This window comes from Bos taurus, chromosome X (genome assembly GCF_002263795.3).
Source record: "Bos taurus isolate L1 Dominette 01449 registration number 42190680 breed Hereford chromosome X, ARS-UCD2.0, whole genome shotgun sequence".
Lineage (NCBI taxonomy): Eukaryota > Metazoa > Chordata > Mammalia > Artiodactyla > Bovidae > Bos > Bos taurus.
The window spans coordinates 79,789,993-79,814,974 of NC_037357.1; the positions used below are offsets into that span (position 1 = coordinate 79,789,993).

The 24,982-nt window shown below is 36.4% G+C and overlaps 1 protein-coding gene across 2 annotated transcripts in view; it reads left to right on the forward strand.

Moving 5' to 3' along the window:
- Window positions 1-24,982, forward strand: part of TEX11 (testis expressed 11) — a 203,971-nt gene that overhangs the window by 62,307 nt on the left and 116,682 nt on the right. For both annotated transcript variants that reach the window (XM_002700044.5, XM_024988612.1), the window contains exons 9-11: window positions 9,585-9,670; window positions 19,982-20,036; window positions 23,808-23,903. In XM_002700044.5, coding sequence (XP_002700090.2) covers window positions 9,585-9,670; window positions 19,982-20,036; window positions 23,808-23,903 — 237 coding nt within the window. The remainder of the gene's footprint in view (window positions 1-9,584; window positions 9,671-19,981; window positions 20,037-23,807; window positions 23,904-24,982) is intronic.

Consider the following 24,982-nt stretch of genomic DNA (forward strand, 5'->3'; position numbering starts at 1 on the left):
GTGACAACCTTGTAGAATGAATATTATTTTCCCCATCATACAGATGATGACTGAGGTAATTTTTTAAAGGGTTTTAGGAGCTTGACCAAGGATATGCAGTAAGTGCTGAAAACTGGATTCAAATTTAGTGAGACTCCAGTGTCCTTGCTCTTAACCACTGTGCTTTTTCTCTCTTAATTAGAAATGAGTCTTCTTGTATCCAGTGTTTTAAAATTTCATGAAGTGTCTTGGTGTGTATCTTTTTGTATTAATTTTTATGGGCACTTGAAAAATCCATTTCAATGTAGTAATTCTGTTTTCTTAGTTACTCATTTTGTTGATGTACTCTTCTCTATTTTCTGTTTCAAGAGTGCTTGTTTTAAGATGTTAGATTTCCTAGATTAGTTTCTTAATGTTCTATATTTTCTTACCTGTTTTCCATGTCCTTTTCATTTTATTTTACTATTTAGGTGATTTTCTCAGTTTTATTTTCTAAGTGTTCTCATGAATTTTTCATTTTGATATCATGCTTTTAACTTCCAAAAGCTCCTTTTATTTTTATGAATATTCTATTTTCATAGCATCTTGTTCTTACTTCAGGGTTGCAATATTTTATTCTCTCTCAGAAGATATTGATAGATTCATCTCCCCTGTTTTTTTCTCTGCATCTGTTTTCTCCAAGGTGATTTTTTTTCCTGTATGTATGTATGCATGTGTTTTGTCTCTGCCTTTGATTATCACTGGATGCTTACATTTATAATAATAACAAAACACTAAAGATCTCATTGGAAGCTCTGGGTTCTCTCTGTAAGATGTTCTGGATGAGCTGATTTGCAAGATGACCTCTTTGCTGATTTCAGTGTCCTTGTTTCTTTTCTCTTGGGTTGGTCAAATTCCTCTTCCAGACTACTCCTTAGTGAATCAATACCTGGCCTCCTGGGTTCTGGAGTCAAGGAGGAGGAAACAGACTTGGGTCTTGATAGTCAATGTGTAAATTTTTACTTGAGCATCCTCTTTTCACTATAGCACCCTTATTCTCAACTGTGCCTCATCTTTCCAAGTTCAGAGGCCTTCAGTTTTGCCCCCTGTAGTCTGTTGGTAGGATCATGGAAGGATAATTGCTTGTCTGATGGAGTGAGGAAAGAGACTTGAGGTCTAACTCCTTTTTAAAGAGACTTTTAACCAATCCTCCTATTTTTAGCTCCACTTTTGTAATGTACCTGGGGTGCTAACTGCTAAATTTTGGAGGAGGATTTAGAAATATAAACTGGATTTTCAGATTTCCCTATTGCTAGCATAGCATTCTGCTTTCTCATGTCTATTAGGTCATTTACTAATTTACCATCTCTTTTCTAGCTTCCAAAATTACATTGGTCTTGGTCTGCTATCATATTGTCTTTATCCTAGTCTATTTGTATTTTTTTTAACTTAATAGCATCAGAAGAATGGAATAGTGAAGAATAAATTTACCCAAGGAGGTGAAAGACTTGTACACTGAAAACTTTTTAAAAAACTGATGGAAGAAATTAAAGCAGACACAAATACATGGAAAAACATCCCATGTTTATGACTTAGAAGGCTTACTATTGTTACAATATCCATACTGCTCAAAACTATCTACAACCTCAATGTCATCCCTATCATAATCTCAATGACATGTTTTGCAGAAATAGAAAAACCATCCTAAAATTTGTACGGAATTTCAAGGGAACTTGAATAGGTAAAACAATCTTGAAAATGAAGAGTAAATTTGGAGGCCTCATACGTCTTGATTTCAAAGCATATTGTAAGGCGAAAACAATCTAAACACTGTGGTACTGACATAAAGATAGACATGGAGGCTAATAAAACAGAGTAGAGAGCCTAGAAATAAACTCTTGTGTATATAGTCAAATGATCTTCAATAGGTATGCCAAGGCCACTCAGTGGGGAAACAGCAGTCTCTCCAACAAATGGCTATGGGAAAACTATATAAATACATAAATGCAGAGAATGAAGTTGGAGCCATAGCTTACACCATATACAAAAGTTAACTCAAAGTAGATTGAAGAATCTAAATGTAAGAGTTAAAACTATAAAATTCCTAGAAGAAAACATAGGAGAAAAACCTTATGACATTGGATTTGGCAGTGATTTCTTAGATATGCACCAGAAGCATGGGCAGCAAAAGCAAAAATGAACAAAAGTGACAACATTAAGTTTAAAACTTATGTACATCAAAGGAAACAATCAACAGGGTGAAAAGCCAACCTATGAAATGGGAAAATATTTGCAAGTCATATATTTCTGATAAGTGGTTAATATCCAAAATACACAAAGAATTTCCACAACAACAAAAAACAAAGAACCAGAATAGATATTTCTCCAAAGATATACATGGCCAACAAGCATATGAAAAGATGCGACTATCACTAATCATTGGGGAAGAGGAAATCAAAATCACAATGAGATATTGCCTCACACTACAGGACAGTCAAAACAACAAAATAACAGATGTTGATAAGGATGTGGAGAAATTGGATGTGGAGATTGTAAACTGATGTAGATTCTATAGAAAACAGTATGACAGTTCTTCAAAAAATAGAATCACTGTATAAGCCAGCAATCCCATTCTGGGTATATGTCCAATAGAACTGAAAGCAGGTTTTTGAAGAAATACTTGCACACCCATGTTCCTTGCATCATTATTCACAAGAGGTAGAAGCAACACAAGTGTTAATTGACAAATGAGTAGATTGCAAAAAACACAGTGAAATATTATTTACTCTTAAAAAGGAAAGAGCTCTGATAAACTACTACAACATGGATGAGCCTTGAGGATGCTATACTAAGTGAAATAACAGTCACAAAATCCAAATACTTTATGATTTCCCTTATATGAAATATCTAAAGTAGTCAAACTCACAGGAAGAGAAAATAGAATTGTGATTGCCAGTGGTTTTGGCAGGGGCAAATGAAGGGTTATTAATCAGTGGGTAAAGAGTTTCAGTTTTGGAAGATGAAATAATTCTGGAGATCTGTTACACAGCAATATGAGTATAGTCTATAACACTACCAAATAGTACACTTAAAAATGATAGAGATGGTACATTTTGTTATGTGCTTTTTACCACAGCTAATAAGTTTTCTTTTATTGTCATTTTACTGGGGTGTTAGGAGGGAGCAGAGGTAATTGTGTGTGCTCAGTCTGACATTTTTAACAGGAATGTAATGCTGGCTTTTTTGTTTTCTCTGTTTTTTATTTCATGTTTAATTTTCCCACCTTCCTGTGGGTTAAATGAACATTTTTAAAATTGCATTTTATCCGTATTATTTTTGAGTGCTGCCATTATAAAGACAGTCATGTTGGATTTAGGATACACCCTAATCCAGTTTTCCTTGATGACACTACAAAGACCCTATTTCCAAATAAAGACATTCACTGGTTCCAGATGGACCTGAATTTTGGGAGGCGGGCGTTATTCAATTCAGTAGTCTTGATAGCATAAGTTCTTTAACTTTATTCTTCTTCAGCATTGTTTTAGCTGTTCTGGGCCTTTTATTCTTCCATATTCCTTATAGAGTCAATTTTCTTCATAAAGATATTTGACAATAAACTGTTGTCATGTGTGTGTGTGTGTGTGTGTTGCTCAGTCGTTTCTGACTCTTTGGGATCCCATGGACTGTAGCCTCTTCTATCCATGGAATTCCCCAGGCAAGAATACTGGAGTGGGTAGCCATTGCTTTCTCCAGGGGATCTTCCTGATCCAAGGATCAAACCCAGCTCTCCCGCATTGCAGGCAGATTCTTTACCATCTGAGCCACCAGGGATAGTGATATCTTAAAGTTTACATTGTTGAGTTGGTTGTCATTGCAGATGCTTTTAAATGTTTGTTTAATATCAACAACTTCTCTGAAATCTTGTGAATTCTGATAATTTTATCTGTAAAATTTCTTGGATTGTTTGCATTTGCATGTTTTTTACTATCTGCTTCTTTTGTCATTATCTTTGTTGCTATCTATTTGACGTTATAAATTAGTAGAGGATAGAGACTTCTCTTTAATATGCTTTGTAGAGTAAATGGACAGTGAACTGGATATTGAAAAATATGAAAGGAGACTCAGGTAGTGGTTAGGGAAAGGAAACTTGTGGTATCTTGCTCAGAGTTAGAGTTGATAAAGAGAAAAGCAAATGTAGAGGGCAGGGGATAGACTGAATTAGAGGTTTCGAGGATATGTAACAGAAAAGTAATTAACTATGCCTTTGTCAGAATGGGGCTACCAGTAAAAGACCTTGAAGTTCATAGTTAAGAGTTTATATTTAGAAGATGATTGATAAAGCTATACTGTTAGAAATATTTTCATTCTAAAGGTCAATGAAATTGTTTTGTGTGCTTTTGATGAACTTAAGATTTAGATGAGACTTGAAAATCTAGGGCAAGAAGTCTTGCGAGAGGAAATGACCAGATAAAGGTTGGAGAGGAGCTAACTGTAGTGTTAGTCACTTAAAAGGAGTTAATGAATTATATAAGCCACCTTTCTTGTTTTCTGATACATCCTTCCTGTATCCCAAAACTAGATTAAGAATTATCTAAGATGTTGACATAATGGCAGAAGGTACTGCTGTATTGTTGTTTAGAGGCAAAGAAATAAAGTGTTTGGAAAATTTTTTCTTAGAGCACCAAGAGAAGTAACTAATGACTAATGAGTTTATTATTACTGAGATATCTGAGGGTTAGAGAAAGCTGAGTAAGGGAGGGATTGGAAGATACATGTCCTAAAGCCATTAAGGAAGAAAGTCAGGTGCCGGGAGCTGGCGAGAGGCACTCCACTCGTGACAGAGGTTATGAGGAAGGAGGCTCGGCATACGCAAAGGCGGGATCGAGCCTCAGGAGTCCCCCTGGATATTCTCGAGCATCTACCCCCAAAAAACCAGAGTCTGCCTACTTTATTGCTTTGTGCTCTCCCCTCTGACTTTACTGGGGGCTGTCCCCCACCACCATCTCGCTCTCTCTGACAAAGAGTTAACTTATAGCTCCAATTAATAAAGTTCCTGGGCATTAGGAGTGTTTAAATCTAAACCCCTCAGATAGCTCTCTAACTCTCCTGACAAGTTTACCCAGACTCCTACAGCTATGCATATGATTGTTTACAGTCTCCCAGCCTCGAGAGAGGCACGGGAAGCTTAAGATATTCAAATAGCTTAGAGCCTCTCAGAGAGTTAGAAACTGTCAGAATAAAACTAGTAAAAGATTTCATTGATGAGCCAATGCTTGCTGCCAAGTTTCCACATCCCCTGTATTGTATCCTTGAATGTGTATTAATTAATATACTTGGTATGTAGAAAAAATAAGTAGTGGCCTTGGTGTTAGCAACTTTAGACCCTTAAGGTAATAAATTCTTTCCTTTGTTGTAAACCCATTGCACTTCTGCCCTATAGGAATGCAGTTTTATCTAACACCTTCGGAAGATGGCGCCAAACCTTAAAATAATTACTCTTAGAGAAAATAAGTCTTAAGGTTGACAAACCTTTGTCAAGAGTCATAAAATGTTAATAGGCCTTCTGGCCAGAAGATGATGTAAATCACCTAAACCATTTGTATACGATAAATTTGTAGGAAAGAAACCCTAGTTTTTGATAAGGATCAAAGACTGCTGACTTTGCATGATTTCACATCCCCTATTATCCTCTATGTGTAACTTAGGGTATAAAAACCCCTGTTGAAAATAAAGCTATGGGCTTTGCTCACCAAAGCTTGGTCTCCCCATGTCATTCTTCTCCTCAATTTCCAGCTGAGTCTCCATCTGGAGCTCAGAGGTCCTCTGCGACCATTTATTTGCCTGCGCTTCTAAGACCCACTCGAGAAGGTGTCTAAGGTGTGGCACCTTCCGCTATTTGAGAGGGCGCCTGTGGCCTCCGTGGTCAGAGATAACCTGGTGTCACAGGTTATATTGATTTTCTGCATAAACCAAGCTACTCTGCCTCTTTTCTCCACTGAATTTTCCTGCTGAGCTATCCTCATTCTATTACTCTCTATATCTTTGATGAATATTTAAATAGTTGCCGACGCCGTCTCCCCTTCAAATACTCTGGATCAGCCGGGGCTGGACCCCGGCAGTCAAGCAATTATCATTTAATTATTGCTACACTATTATACTTTAACAAAATGTAAAAATGCATGATCTATAAATGTTTAAAAGACAACAAAATCACAAAGGAAAATAGCTTGGAATGAAAATAATAGGTCTGCTTTTTCTCTATTTTAAGAATCTAATTTACAAAGTAATATACAGAAATGAAATTATCTGGTTAATTAAAAATAAAAAGTCTTGTATTGAACTCAAAAGTTAGTGATCAAAGTCATTTTTAGCTGCAGTATCTAAGTGAGTTTTAAAAATCATCTGTATAGTCTAATCTTGGCATTGTAAAGTAGGTATTTGGTTGGATCTGTCATTTCTGGGCCAGAGATGTAACAGTGGCTAGAGGTTCTAGAGATTCCATAGTTCTAGTCTCATAAGTCCATTTCTATATGACCAATATACAATAGACTTACAGATCTACCATCTTTGTATTACTTGCAATTGTATATTACTTGCAAAGTGAGATGTTACCACTGCATGGAAGGCCAGGAAAGTATTTTTAAAAGAGATATTTGTATAGATCTTAGTATTTAATACCCCATTATAAATATTTCATGAGGATAGGGATCTTTGTTTTGTTCATTGATGTATCTTTAATATTGCCTAATATTATAGATATTCCCTGGGTTTGAGACCTGGGTTCGATCCCTGGGTCAGGAAGATCCCCTGGAGAAGGAAATGGCAACCCACTCCAGTATTTTTGCCTGTAGAATCCCATGGACGGAGGAGCCTGGTGGGCTACAGTCCACGGGGTTGCAAAGAGTCGGACACAACTGAGTGACTTCACTTTCACTTTCATAGAAATTCCCTAGTGGCTCAGATGGTAAAGAGTCTGCCTGAAATGTGGGAGACCTGGGTTCGATCCCTGGGTCAGGAAGATCCCCTGGATAAGGGAATGGCAACCCACTCCAGTATTCTTGCTTGGAAAATCCCATGGATAGAGGAGCCTGGCAGACCCCAGTCCATGGGGTCACAAAGAGTTGGACACAGTTGAGCGACTAACACCCTCACATTATAGATAGAACATGTTTAGTAAATATTTATTATTCATAAATATTTTTATTTTATTTATAATATTGTTTATTATATAAATGAATGAGTGAAGGGAACATTATTGATAATTAAAAGATTTTTTGATCATTACAGTGAAATATGTTACAGATCTCTTAGTATATTTATGATACTAAATTAGTGTATTTAAAATGTTAGATATTTTAGTATTTTGTAGGTTTGATCTTGAGCTTCACAGGTAGCTCAGTGGTAAAGAATCTGAGCTGTGAGTTTGATTCTTGGGTTGGGACAATCCCCTGGAGAAGGAAATTGCAACCCACTCCAGTATTTTTGCCTGGAAAATCCCATGGACAGAGGAGCTTGGCAGGCTATGGTCCATGTGGTCACAAAACAGTTGGACATGACTTAGTGACCAAACCACAACAAAAACAACAAGGTTTGGTCTTATAAATTTGTTATTATTTGGTATTCTTTTCTCCCCTAGAAAGTAGCATTTAATGTAAGTACACTTGAAAGAATTGTGAGGGCAGAAAAAAAGAAAACACTGAGGAAATTGGATAAAGACTCAGTATATTTAATGTTCATCAAAAGTTTTACTTTCCATTTTTCTCTGTATAAGTTAGTTGCAAGCCTTTCTGCAGCAAGTGGGTACAAGCTGCATTATTCCAGTATAGCTGTATAATTGGTGTGGCCCTGTGTGCACCTATGGGATCTGGGGCATGTAATGAGTTAAGCTTTTTCTGTTAAAATGTTGAGAATGCATTTAAATACTTCTGGATTCTTGCCAGGCCCACATTACCAAGACTATTCTTTAGTTTGGATTTAAATATACAGTAGGTCTGATGTACTCAGGCACGCATATTGAACTTCTACTTTCTTAATGTACTGTACAAAATTTCAAAGGGAAACATTTGAAGCAAGACAGCTGTTTACATATTCCTTATGAATAACTTGCCTCAGGATCTGCCTCTGTAGTCTTACTCAGGTAAAACTTATATAAAAGATTCCTTTATATGGGTATGACAGATTCTGGATAGATGATTTCTATAAATACTGGGGGAATATTTGGATAAATTATTAGAATTAAATTTTTTCTTTTATGCCATTTCCCAGTATTTTTTTTTAATTTTATTTTTAAACTTTACATAATTGTATTAGTTTTGCCAAATATCAAAATGAATCTGCCACCAAATTCTATAAGATATGACATTGTTGATACAAGGACTGAGATGCTGGTTAATAATCTGTAAGAGTATTTTCCTATGGCATCATTCACATACTGTTTCTACTTTCATCTCAGTTGTAATTTAGGTAAAGAAAATTTTTGTTGTTATTAAGAGACACATTAATTCTTTAAAAAAATAATTTTATTTATTTTGGCTGTTCTGGGTCTTCATTGCTGTGTGGGCTTTTATCTCATTGCAGCAAGTGGGGGCTACTGTCTAGCTGTGGTGCATGGGCTTCTCAATGTGGGAGCTTCTCTTGTTTCAGAGCACGGGTTCTAGGGTGCGCAGGCTTTAGTAGTTGTGGCATGTGGACTCAGTAGATGTGGCTCCTGGGCTCTAGAGTTGTGGCACATGGGCTTAGTTGCTCCGAGGCACATGAGCCTTCCTGAATCAGGAATCAAACATGTGTCTCCTACATTGGCAGGCAGATTCTTCACCAATGAGCCACTTGGGAAGCCCCAAATTAATTATTTCTAGATAAGTCTTATGACTAGATAGTGCTTTGAACTTTAGAATTATTTTTAATTGTCTTAATTTTGAAAGATATTCATTTTTTCCCCCTTCAGTAGTGATTTTGTTTTCTTTGCATATACTCTTTTCTAATGCTTTTTAAAAAATCTGGCAGCCCACAGAGGCCTGTTCTTTTGCTGGGCAATGATTGGTTTCCCCATTTTCTGTTACAAAGAACCTTTCAAGTTCAACTAGTAATTATTACTTTTCCATATGTAACTCATGCCACACCCTGAATACTTTTAGCTCCTCTTTATATAAATTGAGAAGTTTTGTTAAGGATGAGTGAAGGTGAAAGTTGCTCAGTCGTGTCCGACTCTTTGTGACCCCATGGACTATATACAGTCCATGTAATTCTCCAAGCCAGAATACTGGAGTGGGTAACCTTTCCCTTCTCCAGGGGATCTTCCCAACCCAGGGATCGAACCCAGGTCTCCCGCACTGCAGCCAGATTCTTTACCAGCTGACCCACAAGGGAAGCCCAAGAGTACTGGAGTGGATAGCCTATCCCTTCTCCATTGGATCTGCCTGACCCACGAATTGAACCGGGGTCTCCTGCATTGCAGGCAGATTCTTTACCAACTGAGCTATCAGGGAAGCCCAAGGATGAGTGGGTTATTGGTTATTTTGATGTACAGAATACTTAATGTCTTAAAGACTCTGAAATGCCATAAATTTTTTAATGTTAAAAGAATCACAAATCTGACATATCTTGTTTATTTGTTTTTTATATTGCAGGTTTGTTATCTTCATACTGTCTGTTACAACTTTGGACTACAAACCTACAGGGAGAATAAATATGAAGAAAGTTGTTTCTGGCTTAGGTAATATAAAAAAATAATGAATGTAAATTCACGATTATTATCATAGAGTTCAGTTAATACTTAGCATGGGGTACTTTGGAAGTTTAAATATTTTCTGATTTCAAAAGCCAACATGCTAAATTCATTTACTCTTTTAACATGTATTGTTTATTCTTGTATGTTTCCAGTTGATAGAAAAGTATATTCTATTCTTAATACTAACATAAAGAGCATCTTCTGTGTCCATTCCTCCTTTGTATTTCCAACAAGAATATGGAAAACTTTATTTTTTGCTTTGGTGTATATATTGGTGTCTGCTACCCAAGAGTATAAGGGCAGGTGGGTAAATAGGAAGATCAGCTAAAATTATTATTCTTAAATGAATTTTGGTATTTTAACAATATTCAAGTAAATATATATTAAGCACTTATTATATGCTTATTACTATACTAAGATTTGTACTATTGTGTTGAATCTGGAAATATCAAAGGAATAGTGAAAAAACGTAGCACTCATATGCAAGAATCCTGTGTTTCACTTAATACCTATGCCCAGTACAGGTTCTGACACATGGTAGATACTCAGTAATTGCTGGTTAAATGAATTTTTGTGAAAAACATTTTTCTGTAGATGTTACATAAAGTGCTTTGAATATCAGGGGATTATGGGGTAAAATATATTAAATTAATTCACTAAATGTTTCCCTTCTCTGAGTATCGAGTTAATTATAGTTATTTGGAGATAGCCTCTTGTTAGTTTAACTAGTGAAAATTACATTTGCCATTAATGAAATAAATAGAAATATCATTAAGATTATAGTCCTCACAGGCATATATATTTCTAATAAAATATTTATGCAAATAGTTTGTATAAAAGACTTTTTTGGGCCCACAGATTGATTAAACTCTATAAAGAACTATGACAGAACAGGCTTATGCAGTTATAAGAGATATACTTGTCTCAATGTAGACTGCTTCACACAAGTGGGATATACCTGCAATTTTTATTATAAATCACACTTTATAAACTGAATTATTAAAAGTATACCAAAGGAACTAACTAGTTTAATGTAGGTTTACCACAGGTTTCCTTTATTTATTTACTTATTTGGTTAAATTAATTTATTTTAATTGGAGGCTAATTATTTTACAATATTATAGTGGTTTTTGCCATACATTCACATGAATCAGCCATGGGTGTACATGTGTCCCTTATCCTGAACCCCCCCTCCCACCTCCCTCCCCATCCCATCCCTCAGGGTTGTCCCAGTACACCAGCCCTGAGCACCCTGTCTCATGCATCGAACCTGGACTGGCGATCTATTTCACATATGGTAATATACATGTTTCAGTGCTATTCTCTCAAATCATCCCACCCTCACCTTTTCCCACAGAGTCCAAAAGTCTGTTCTTTACATCTGTGTCTCTTTTGCTGTCTCATATATAGAGTCATTGTTACCATCTTTCTAAATTCTATATATGTGCATTAATATACTGTATTGGTGTTTTTCTTTCTGCCTTACTTCACTCTGTATAATAGGCCCCAGTTTCATCCACCTCATTAGAACCGATTTAAATGCATTCTTTTTAATGGCTGAGTAATACTCCATTGGGTATATGTACCACAGCTTTCTTATCCATTCGTCTGGCGATGGGCATCTAGGTTGCTTCCATGTCCTGGCTCTTGTAAACAGTGCTTGATGAACATTGGGATACACATGTCTCTTTCATTTCTGGTTTCCTCAGTGTGTATGCCCAGCTGGGTTGTATGGCAGTTCTATTTCCAGTTTTTTAAGGAATCTCCACACCACAGGTTTCCTTTAAATGAGCAGTCTTTTTATAAAGTGGATAAAGAGTAAGTTCTACTCCAAGATTTGGCAATATTTTAAGGAGGAGCACTCAGAAAGATGGCATCAACCTATCAAAGATTAGTATGCCAAAGGGACAGAAATGGGAGGGACAAAATAAGAAAAAAGGATGTTATGGTGCCATGGATGGCTTCTGGAAGATTAACACTATGGAGGTGAGCCTGTAGTTTATGCCAGGAATAAATATGAACATGAATATTCTCTAGGAAGTGGTTTATAAGAGTAGACTTAGGCTGAAGTGGCATAACATGTAGGTTATTATCATATATGCCATGGATTGTTGACCTCTTACCTGTCATCATCTTTTTAAGAAAACCTTATAGAAGGAAACTATGATGGTGATAGAACATGACTGATATTTCTATCGTAAACTAACTGTATCAGATTTTTACTATATGTTTCAGTTCAGTTCAGTTCAGTTCAGTCTCTCAGTTGTGTCCGACTCTTTGTGACCCCATAGACTGCATCATGCCAGGCTTCCCTGTCCATCACGAACTCCTGGAGCTTACTCAAACTCATGTCCATCTAGTCGGTGATGCCATCCAACCATCTCATCCTCTGTCATCCCCTTCTCTTCCCACCTTCAGTCTTTCCCAGTGTCAGGTCAGTTCTTCGCATCAGGTCGCCAAAGTATTGGAGTTTCAGCTTCAGCATCAATCCTTCCAATGAATATTCAGGACTGATTTCCTTGAAGATGGACTGGTTGGATCTCCTTGCAGTCCAAGGGACTCTCAAGAGTCTTCCAATACCACATTTCAAAAGCATCAATTTTTCAGTGTATGTTTAGTGGCTGTATTATTAGCCCTAGAGAATTCCATAGTCCATGGGGTCACAAAGAGTCAGACATGACTGAGCGACTTACACACACACATACAAACACACACACACAATTATTAAGAACATTATTTGACCCACAGTCATATTTTCATCAAAAACTACATAATAACAAATTTATAGAGCACCACTATCTTTTGACTCTTTTGTATTCTTGTCACTAGAATGAGATTGAGGAAAACAGGAAGGGCTTGAATTCTTGGCCTAGTTATTATATATTATTTTAATCTTCCAGTTTTTTTCCCACATCTTTTTGGGATATAAAAATAACTTAGTGAGGTATTATCAAATGCCTTGAAAAAGACTGTATTTTAATGAGTTTAAAAACAGGCAAATATAGTTATCAACATTGTTATACATATTTTTAGATACCAACTTTTTGATTATGATGATGCATATATAGTAGAGTGTTTAGTAACATGCTTTGGAAATAAAAATTGCTCAATAAATGGCAGTAGCTTTTCATATTACTAGATGATAACGGGCACTAATATGGCCACTACACTAGTTTATTCCAAAATTTATCAAAATGAAATAAAATGCAGATTACATCTTGACTCCCCAGGTAAAAATATTACAGAGACAAACACAACTTTTATCATATAATGCCAGTCTTTGGGTCAGTTTTTCTTTGGACTTTAATTATCTGTATGTTGGGACCAGTTGGGAGCAGTCGGTGATACAAGCAGGAATAAATAGCTGCTAATTAAGCACCCTTCTCTGTGAATTTTGTTGTAGAAGGAGGGCATGGAAAGTGAGCGTACTTTCTATAGTCTTAACTTTTTTGCAAATAGTGAATATCTGAAGCTAGAAGTTATGTACAAATTGAAAGTACGTCTTCAGTCTAAAAGGAAAACCCCTCATCTTTACACAAAGGATAAGAGATCAAAATTGCTATAGTGTATTAGAATTCTGTTGAAGTAAAAGCCTAGGACATAAAGGGTGGTAGTGGGTATTGTTTATAAAGCCCTTTTCATTCCCTCAGTTCTTGTTAACAGATCTCAGTTTAGGACCTTGTTAGTTTTTGTCTCCCCCAAGCCTTTTCTTTTGGTAAAAAACTTCATAAATAGCTGCTGCTTTCCTTGAATTCTTCCACACTTTTTGGATTATATCTCCTGATTAGAGATGCCACAGATTAAAACAGGCTGCTGTAATTATGAATGAAATTGGGAATCCTTAAGCTAGGAGTAGAAGATATTAAGAAGAGGTGGCAAGAATACACAGAAGAACTGTACAGAAAAGATCTTCATGACCCAGATAATCACGATGGTGTGATCACTGACCTAGAGCCAGACATCCTGGAATGTGAAGTCAAGTGGGCCTTAGAAAGCATCACTATGAACAAAGCTAGTGGAGGTGATGGAATTCCAGTTGAGCTATTTCAAATCCTGAAAGATGATGCTGTGAAAGTGCTGCACTCAATATGCCAGCAAATTTGGAAAACTCAGCAGTGGTCACAGGACTGGAAAAGGTCAGTTTTCATTCCAATCCCAAAGAAAGGCAATGCCAAAGAATGTTCAAACTACCACACAATTGCACTCATCTCATACGCTAGTAAAGTAATGCTCAAAATTCTCCTAGCCAGGCTTCAGCAATACGTGAACCGTGAACTTCCAGATGTTCAAGCTGGTTTTAGAAAAGGCAGAGGAACCAGAGATCAAATTGCCAACATCTGCTGGATCATCGAAAAAGCAAGAGTTCCAGAAAAACATCTACTTCTGCTTTATTGACTATGCCAAAGCCTTTGACTGTGTGGATCACAATAAACTGGAAAATTCTGAAAGAGATGGGAATACCAGACCACCTGACCTGCCTCTTGAGAAACCTATATGCAGGTCAGGAAGCAACAGTTAGAACTAGACATGGAACAACAGACTGGTTCCAAATAGGAAAAGGAGTACGTCAAGGCTGTATATCATCACCCTGCTTATTTCACTTATATGCAGAGTACATTATGAGAAATGCTGGGCTGGAAGAAGCACAAGCTGCAATCAAGATTGCTGGGAGAAATATCAATAATCTCAGATATGCAGATGATACCACCCTTAAGGCAGAAAGTGAAAAGGAACTAAAAAGTCTCTTGATGAAAGTGGAAGAGGAGAGTGAAAAAGTTGGCTTAAAGCTCAACATCCAGAAAACTAAGATCATGGCATCTGGTCCCACCACTTCATGGGAAGTAGATGGGGAAACAGTGGAAACAGTGTTTGACTTTATTTTTTTGGGCTCCAAAATCACTGCAGATGGTGATTGCAGCCATTAAATTAAGACTCCTACTCCTTGGAAGGAAAGTTATGACCAACCTAGATAGCATATTAAAAAGCAGAGATATTACTTTGCCAATAAAGGTCCATCTAGTCAAGGGTATGGTTTTTCCAGTGGTCATGTATGGATGTGAGAGTTGGACTGTGAAGAAGGCTGAGCACCGAAGAATTGATGCTTTTGAACTGCGATGTTGGAGAAGACTCTTGCAAGTCCCTTAGACTGCAAGGAGATCCAACCAGTCCTAGGTGTTCCTAAAGGAGATCAGTCCTAGGTGTTCTTTGGAAGGAATGATGCTGAAGCTGAAACTCCAGTACTTTGGCCACCTCATGTGAAGAGTTGACTCACTGGAAAAGACTGATGCTGGGAGGGATTGGGGGCAGGAGGGGAAGGGGACGACAGAGGATGAGATGGCTGCATGGCATCACTGACTCTATGCACATGAGTTTGAGTGAACTCCGGGAGTTGGTGATGGACAGGGAGGCCTGGTGTGCTGCGATTCATGGGGTCGCGAGAGTTCTGTGATGGTTTTTTGAAAAATAGACTTTCATTTGAGTTAAAAAAATTTTTTTTTGCCCATGCAGCACGTTTTTGGATCTTAGTTCCCTGACCAGGGATCAAACCCACACCCCCTGCATTGGAAGCATGGAGTCTAAACCATTGGACTTCCAGTGAAGTCCTTCTGTGATCATTTTAAAATATAGTTATTATGTTTACAATAAGGACAGTGTTAATTTATCAATATTGAGCTTTTAGTATGGTTGTATAGGAGTATATAATGCCAAGGTCGTCTAATAAGAAGTAAGGGAAACAGCAAAGGAAATATGCATAAATGTACTTGTGTTCAGAAATATTAATGGTTCAGTATATGAGCCCAAGGGAAGTTTGTATCAGTTTTAATGCTATTTAATATTCGTTGCTTTAATTTTGCTTCTGTTCTCAGCCTGAGACCTTGAGAATTTGACACCATTATCTGTAATCAGGCAGTGCAATCTAGGGAAAGATCATAGAACTAACATTAGAAAATCTATTACTAATGAAATGTGTGACCTTGGATCACTTATGTAACTGCTATGTGCTTTGATTTACCCATCTGAAATATTAGTTCAGCATTATTTGTGTAGATGACTTGCAATAAAGATAGCATAAATAATACAACAGTACTTTGAAAAGTTAAGGGTATGTAATAATAGACTATGATTAAATTATTAACTATAGAAATGATCATATAGAAGACATGTTTTGATGGAAAATGGAAATATATTAGCGCCATCTTGTGGAAATACAACAAATTATATAGTAGCAATTTTAATAAGATAATTTATTACACATAACACTTTATCACTGTGAGAACTCTTACAGATCATCTAGTTCAATAATTAAGAAGCTATATTCTGTGGTGTCCTTGGGGTCTACCAGAAGAGCTAGATATATAATATAGGGTTCTTAGTTGATAATTTTTTAATTAGTCATCCCTGCCATTGCCCCCATCATTTGTGATGAAGAGTCAGCTGTTAATCTGACTTTTTACATGTATCATTCCCTTTTACATGATGAAACATTTTTCTCTTATTGTTTTCAGTATTTTCTCTTTGGATAATTTGACCATAATGTGTCTGAGTATGGATTTCTTTGTGTTATCCTATGTGGAGCCTATTAAGCTTCTTAATGTGTGAAAAACAGTGAAAGTGAAAGTCACTCAGTCGTGACCGACTGTTTGTGACCCCATGGACTATACAGTACATGGAATTCCCCAGGCCAGAATACTGGAGTGGGTAGCCTTTCCCTTCTCCAGGGGATCTTCCCAACCCAGGGATTGAACCCGAGTCTCCCACATTGCAGACGGATTCTTTACCAACTGAACCACAAGGGAAGCCCAAGAATACTGGAGTGGGTAGCCTATCCCTTCTCCAGCAGATCTTCCTGACCTATGGATTGAACGGGGGTCTTATGCATTGCAGTCAGATGCTTTGCTGCTAAGTCGCTTCAGTCGTGTCCAACTCTGTGCGACCACAGAGACGGCAGCCCACCCGTCCCTGTGATTCTCCAGACAAGAACACTGGAGTGGGTTGCCATTTCCTTCTCCAAGTCAGATGCTTTACCAAGTAGATTTTTTTTTTTCCATCAAATTTGGGACATTTTCAGCCATTGTTTCTTTGAATATGTTTCCTATCCCTTTATCTTGCCTCCCTCATTTTGTTACTCTGATTGTGCTTATGTTGGTGTGCTTATTGGAAAAGACTGATCCTGGGAGGGATTGTGGGCAGGAGGAGAAGGGGATGACAGAGGATGAGATGGCTGGATGGCATCACGGACTCAACGGACGTGAGTCTGAGTGAACTCCGGGAGTTGCTGATGGACAGGGAGGCCTGGCCTGCTGTGATTCATGGGGTCGCAAAGAGTCGGACACAACTGAGCAACTGAACTGAACTGAATGATGTCCCACATTTCTCTGAGGCATTGTTCTTTTTTTTCTCATCTATGTTTTATTTAGATTTCTATAATCACTATCAATCTATCTTCACGTTTGTTTATTCTCTTTTTGCCTGCTCAGATCTACTTTGAGCCTCTTCTAGTGAATTTTTCATTTCAATTATTGTACTTTTCAGCTTGAGAATTTGTACTTTTTAAAATTATTTTGATCATTTAATCAATATATTCTTAAATGATGAATCACTGTTACCATACCTTCCTTTAATTATTTAAACATGGTTTCCTAAAGCTTTTTGAGCATATCTCCAATAGCTTCTTTGAAGTATTTTTCTAATAAGTGTAATATTTAGGACTTCTCAAAGGCAGTTTGTATTGCTTTCTCCTATTCCTCTGTATGAGTCACTGTTCTATTGTATGTCATATAATATTTTGTTGAAAACTAGACATTTTGGATAATATATTGTGGCAAGTTTGAATACCTATCCCCCTCTTTTCTGGTAGTTACTTTTCTTTTATTGTTTGTTTGGTCATCTATTTGTTAGTTCACCTGACTGGACTAATTCTGTGAGGTCTGTTTTTCTTACCGTATATGACCTCTAATGTCCCTGCTGAGAGGTTTTTCTCCTGTTTTTGTCTTTTCATAGCTCTCTGGGGTTCACCCCTGCATCTGGAAACATAAACCTCATGTTGGTCAAAGGTTGTTTTAAGCCCACTTAGCCAGTTTGATTTTCACCCTTTCCTTTTGATTATGTGTTTGGCTTAAAGACTGTCTTCACAGTTCAGTGAATTCATTATTTTGCCCTGTATTCAGCCAGGGGCTAGTAGCCAATATGCTTTCTCTCTGGTCATGCCTGAGTGAGTAATCTTGGGCATGTGCACAATCTCCAACACTACTCGCCACCCCTCACCCCCCAGAAATGAATGTGATTTCATTTTTTTAAGACAGAATTTTTTTAGGACAGTTTTAAGTTTATAGCAACATTGAGAGGAAGGTACAGAGATTTCCCACATGCTCCCTTCCCCGCCACATGCATATCCTCCTCCTTAAGAATAGCTAAGATCTCCATTGTTTTTGACTATACTCTTAGGCAGGAATCTCTCCTTGCTTGGTTTTCAAGTCATTTCCCTTAGGCAGAAATGCTGAGCTCTTCCTCTTTATTGCCTTCTTCTTTCCTTGGGCAGAAACTGTGCCACAGTGCTGTAGTTGGTGGCAGGAGTGTGGTAGCTCCTCCTGCAGTAGACGTTGTGGAGATGGTAGCCCCTAATCTTCTTAGTATGCCCTCCATTCCTGGAGCTTCTGCCCCAAGAGCCAGCCTCGGTGAAGGTGATCAGCTGTTAACACCAGGGGTAGAGCCCTTAGCCTACGAGTGAGAACTGAGTTCGGAAAAGGAAGACCCAGTCCTTTCATTGTGCCTGCCCATGATAGTACTTCTGCATCACAGATCTGGGGAAGATAAGAGAGGCTAGCAGCCTGAGTCTAGGACTTGGAGGAAGAGAGAATTCCCACTTACTTTTTGTTTTAAATTGGAGTATAATTGACTTTCAACATTATATCAGTTTCAGGTGTACAACATAGTGACTTGATATTTTTGTACCTTACAAAATGATCACCACAAGTTTAGTTGCCTGTATTCCCTATACTGTACATTATGTCTCCATGACTTATTTATTTTAAAACTGGAAGCTTGTGCCTCTTGATTTCTGTCACATAGTTCACTCATCTCCCCACCCCACTGCCTAATTCCTTTCTTGACAGCACTCATCTGGAGTAGCTTCCATCACATGGAGGTGGTGTGGATAGGAGCAGGTCATGGCTCAAATGCCAGAGACTCACTGTTTTTACTGAAATTCTGTTGGTTTTTGTTTAATAAATATTTTTCGATTGCTGTATGCCCTTAGGACACTTTCCAGAGACCTTAAATGGTTGTTTTAATGATTTATCCAGGCAGATGGTTGTTTCACTGGGGAGAGAGAGTCCAAGAACTTCTTAATACCACGGTTGCAGAAGTTCTGTTTTCATTGATGATTTTAAAATCTGGAAGTAGAAGGTTTAATGTACCAACAGAGACCTCTATGAAACAGGGCTTTCAATGAGGCTATTATAATATAGGCCAGCTTTATACCTTCGTTAGCAAGCTGAAAACTCAGTTTGGTAGCTCTGGGTCTTAGAGTTTTTAAAAAGAAATTCTTCAAAACAATGGCTTCAATTTAGTACAGTTCACCAAAATTTTATTGACTTCCATCCTTGGAATACCAGTTTTATGGTGAGTGATCTTTGTTTTGCTTTTAGGTGTTTTGAAAACCTGAGGCTCATATTCATACATTATTTGTGGTTATCAGAATGTCCGATAGATAATATAGTATGGTAATTAAAGCAGATAACTGAAAGTCAAATTTCTTTTCTCCCCAACCCCTTGGTCTCATTTTCAGTATTAATCTAGGAAATATTAGAAATCACTTAACTGCTAAACTGATTCATTCAGCTGCAAAATGGAACTAATATTGTGCATCACAAGGGTGTTGTGAAGCGTAATAAGTATTGCTGAAACATTTGTTTTCATGAAAACTCATGTATTTGTTTTATTATAAAAATATATTTCTTACAGTTTAAAATGTGCTCATAAAGCAAGGGCTTGTACACATATGTAAAACAGTTTTATATAGTATATATAGCCAAATGGAGGAGAGCAATACTGTAATTATGGTGTTGATTTATTGAATATACATCCTCAGGAAATTGTGGTTTTCTAAACTTAGAAAATATTGCTTTATACAATTGATTTTTATTAATAGGCTAATAATCTGTTGTAGTACAAAATAAAAAAGTTGCAATTAAGTATAATTATCACATGTCTTCTTGGTAATACGTAATGTTGAAAAAAAGTATTATTTGAAATAAATGTGTATATATATGTTCTTTTTTCCTTTTTAAATTACAGCCAAAGCTTTGATATTGGGAAGACGGATGGGAATTCTGTTGAGCCAGAAATGCTGGTAAGAATCATGTTAAATATTGCAGAAATAGGTGGAAGAAATACAGTTTATGTTATTTTAATAAATTTATAGTAATCTATCCCTCTATTTGTGAGTGTTCATTGGGCACATCACTTAATATCTCAGTGTTAGTTTTTATAAAGTTGATAAACTTATAGAATCTACCATCCATGTAGATTCTTATACTCATGAGTTAATACATGTAAAGTGCTTAGGACAATGTTTGGATATATACGTTTTAGCTTTTATTTAAATGCTCAAAAATTTTAGGTTTCCTATAACCACTCAGATAGTACACGCCTGGTATGGAAGTTTAATTTTACTGTTTAATCAAATAAAATGTGATTATGTAATAGATCTGATATAAAGCTAATTTAATAAATGCCATAACAGAATGGAATTTTTTTGAATATCCATTTCTGCTTCTTACCATTATTACAATATATCAATCAAAATGTAACTCAATACTTATATACATCTAGCATTGTGGTAGATAGAGAATAAAAGAGAAACATAAAACATGGCCTCTATCCTTAAGAAGCTTATGTTTAAAAGATGAAACTAGTATAAGTGAATACAATGGAATATTATTCAGCCATGAAAAGGAAAGAATTTCTGATACATGCTACGACATAAATGAACCTTGAGGACATTATGCTAAGTGAAGTAAGCCATTCACAAAAAGACATACTGTATGATTCGATTTCAATGAGGTATCTTGGTTTGTCAAATTCATAGAGACAAAATAAAATGGTAGTTGCAGAGGTTTGGAGAGAGGAGAACATGGTGAACTATTGTTTAATGAGTATAGAGTTTAAATTTTGTGAGATTAAAAGAGTTCTGGAGATGTATGATGGTGATGGTTGAACAACAGTGTGAATATACTTAATATTACTGAACCATGCACTTAAAAATGGTTAAAATGATCAATTTTTTGTTATGTGTATTTTGCCACAATTAAAAATAATAAGATTATATTATGATAGTGTCATATATTAGAATTTTATACAGCAATGAGAATAGATTACAATAATTGTAACTATGTGGATGTCCTCACATATAATGTTGAACAGAGCAAAATACAAGGTAGTATATACTGTATATTTACATAAATATGAATGCCAAAAGTAGGTAGAGCTAATACATGGTGTTAAAAGTCAGATAATTGGTTACCCTTGTTTTGAATAGTGTCTGAAAAGAGGTATGAGATGAGACTAATGTTCTGTTTCTTGATTTCTGTGTTGTTAATATATGTTTGTTCACTTTGAGAAAATTCTGAGTTGTACCATTGAGATTTTTGAATTTTTTCTGTATGGATTTTTTACTTCAATTAAATGTCAAAAGAAGATTAAAAAGAGTACAAGTGAAACAATTTGAGAAAAATAAGTCACAGACTGTGTGGTACTAAGCTAAAGTATGCAGAAGGGTATACAAAATAGGGGAATATTAGTATTGACTAGAATATTTGAAGAAGTCTTCTGATGACCCCTGGTGGCTCAGTGGTAAAGAATCTACCTGCCAGTGCAGGAGAAATGGGTTCTATCCCTAGTCCAGGAAGATCCCACATGCTAAGGAGCAACTAAGCCTGTGCACCACAACTATTGAGCCTGTGCACTAGAGCCCGGGAATTGCAACTACTGAGCCCTCGAGCCACAGCTACTGAAACCCTTGCATCCTAAAGCTTGTGCTTCACAGCAAGAGAAGCCACCACAATGAGAAGCCTGCATACCATAACCAGAAAGTAGCTGCTGCCTGACGCAATCAAAGAAAAGCCCGTGCAGCACTGAAGACCCAGCATAACAAATAAACAAAAGAATAAAAAAAAGGAAACCTTCTGGTAGGAGATAGACCTGAAAAGCAGATGGAGTTCGTATAGTTAAAAGGGAGGGAAAAGGGAATTCGAGGCATGATCTAGTTGAGAAGACATCTGAAGGAGGAAATGAAGATGGAAGATAGGAATTAAGTGTGATTGATACCTAATATTCATATTGTGAGGTATGGAGAAGTAAGATTATGAAATAGTTTTTCTTTCATGCTAGCAATACTTTATTGGGGTATAACTTATATATATATAATAAAGTTATGACCAACCTAGACAGCATATTTAAAAGCGGAGACATTACTTTGTCAACAAGGGTCCGTCTACCGTCTAGTCAAGGCTATGGTTTTTCCAGTGGTCATGTATGGATGTCAGAGTTGGACTATAAAGAAAACTGAGCGCCGAAGAATTGATGCTTTTGAACTGTGATGTTGGAGAAGACTCTAAGGAGATCAGTCCTGGGTGTTCATTGGAAGGACTGATGTTGTAGCTGAAACTCCAATACTTTGGCCACCTGATGCGAAGAGCTGACTCATTTGAGAAGACCCTGATGTTGGGAAAGATTGAGGGCAGGAGGAGAAGGGGAAGACAGGATGAGATGGCTGGATGGCATCACCGACTCAATGGACATGGGTTTGGGTGAACTCTGGGAGTTGGTGATGGACAGGGAGGCCTGGCATGCTGCAATTCATGGGGTCACAAAGAGTTGGACACGACTGAGCGACTGAACTGAACTGTACAAATGTTAAGAGTATACAGCATGATGAATTTCAGTTTATCTATATAGTCTTATAACAACCACACAGATCAAGATACAGACATTTCCATCACCCTTAAAAGTTACCTTGGCCCCTTTCGAGTTAACAGCTATTCCTACCCTCCTTATAAAACCAGTATTCTGATTTTTATTGCTGTAGATTATTTTTGGCTTTTCTTGAACTTTGTATAAATGAATCATACAGTATGTACTGTTTTATTTCTGGCTTCTTTTGCTTAACATAATAGTTTTGAGATTCATCCATTTTGTGTTACCTTTCTGATTATTTGACCCTTTTACTGTTACAGAATAACTGCAGTCTTTTTCAGAGATGCCATAATTACTCCATCAAAGTCCTCTGGAGGAGTTTATAAGTTGAAAGTTGTTCCATGATAATAATAATGATATTAAGTACATTATATCCATCTTAATTCTTGAATTAAAAAACTCACAGATGTGACACCCTAAATGTCCTTTCTCAAAGATTCACAGAGCCATAATGTGCTTAACATTTTTTTTTTTTAAGTTAGAAGACCACCTTTGTCTGGTCCTACTTTCCTCACTATACTTGAAGGTAGAATATTCATGGAAATAGGCCTTCTTCTTTCAAAATGTGAATCTGTAGTTAAACAAATGTGTGCTGACTAGACTTACTCTCCTTATCAATGTAGACCTGCCTGGAGAAACTGACTTAATTAAGAAATACTTTATTAATTTTAAAACTTGGCTGAGTTGGGAGAAATCTTCTCTACAGGAAAGAGTATCTGTTCCTACTGAAACAGTGCTGCAGTTGGTTAATCTCAACTAGGCTATAAAGACTTTGAGAGAAGAATTATGTCTTTCTATTTATTGCTTTTGATGGATGCCTAATATAATGCTACCAAAACAGTAGGTGATAAGATGATTACATTAAATATTGCTGTGCTTTAACTTCCTTATTTTTAAAGTGGGAATGAAAAAGTACTTTAGCACTAGAAAACTGTTAAGATTACTATAAAATTCTCAGACGGTGTTTGGTGTGGGTAACGTGATGATGAGATATATCCTAAGACTATGTTGTTGCTTAAGGAAATGATATTTCATAATTATGACTGAGGTTTGAGAAATGCCTATCACTGTGTAAGTCATAGTCAGCTATTGTATTGCAGTTTAACCCTCAACTATGTGTGTGTGTGTTTTCTGTTTTCAATTATAGGCTAAAGTTCTGCGGTTACTAGCCACAGCTTATTTGGATTGGGACAGCAGTGAATATCGTGATAAGGCTCTCAACATTATAAACCTAGCAAACAAGGTATAAGAAGTTTTTACTTTGAATATTATCTTAATGCAATTCTGAAAGCATTGATTCGCATTTTGAAATCCAGTTTAGACATTTGCTCCAGTATTCCTTTTTTTTTTTTAAATAACATATTGTGACAGTTTCTTCTGCAGTGCAGAAAGGAAGAATAAAATATACTTCTATGACAACAGATATTTTTGAAAAAATTTTCTTTTGTACAGAACAGAAAGTGTTGTCTACTGTGAGTAAACTTTAGGATAAAAAATAAATGATGAGAAAATAGATAATGGGATTTAGTTTAAAAAACAACATCAGTGTTTCACATTAGCTCATACTCATACATACAAACACGCACACACACATACACACATATATACACGTGTACATACTTTATACTCCCGAACAAGGAACACTGATAGACTGATAACTGTTTAAATAAAAGAGATTCAGTTAGGATCAATGTGTCTTATTCTGTAAGGCAATTAAATATACTAATATATTTTTAAAGGTTGTTTTTTTTTTTTCAACAAAATGGGATGCATGAAAGGGATAGTTTAATCACGATATTAAATTGAGAGACCATTTATTTGAACTATATTTTCTTGAAATTTATGTCACATGGATGGGGTTATTTAATGCTGAAAAGCTTCTTTTATATTAAATTTTTAAATTTAAAAACATTAATATACACGAACATTTTCAAAAGTTGCATCCTGTTTTGTTTTGCATTTGCTGAGATGGAAGTCTAAATAAAAAACAGAATCCAAGACAATTCAGGTGGTTGCGTACTGGCTACATGGCTTCTTTTCAGCATGTGTTTTTGTTCACTAGATGTAGAAGTTACAGTTTTTATAACAATAATTGTTCATCTGCCTTAGTCCTGACATAATACATTTAATAGGCTAATTATTGATCATGGATATCAATAAACTAGGTGTGTTAGGATTTCAGTGGCAGTATATGTATAAAAGAGTTTTATTTGTAAACAATTTCAAACCTAGAGAAAGACTGAAAGAATAATAGTGTGAAGAATACTTGCCTATATACCTAGCATCACCTGTTATTGTGCATCACCTGTTATTGTGCATTCT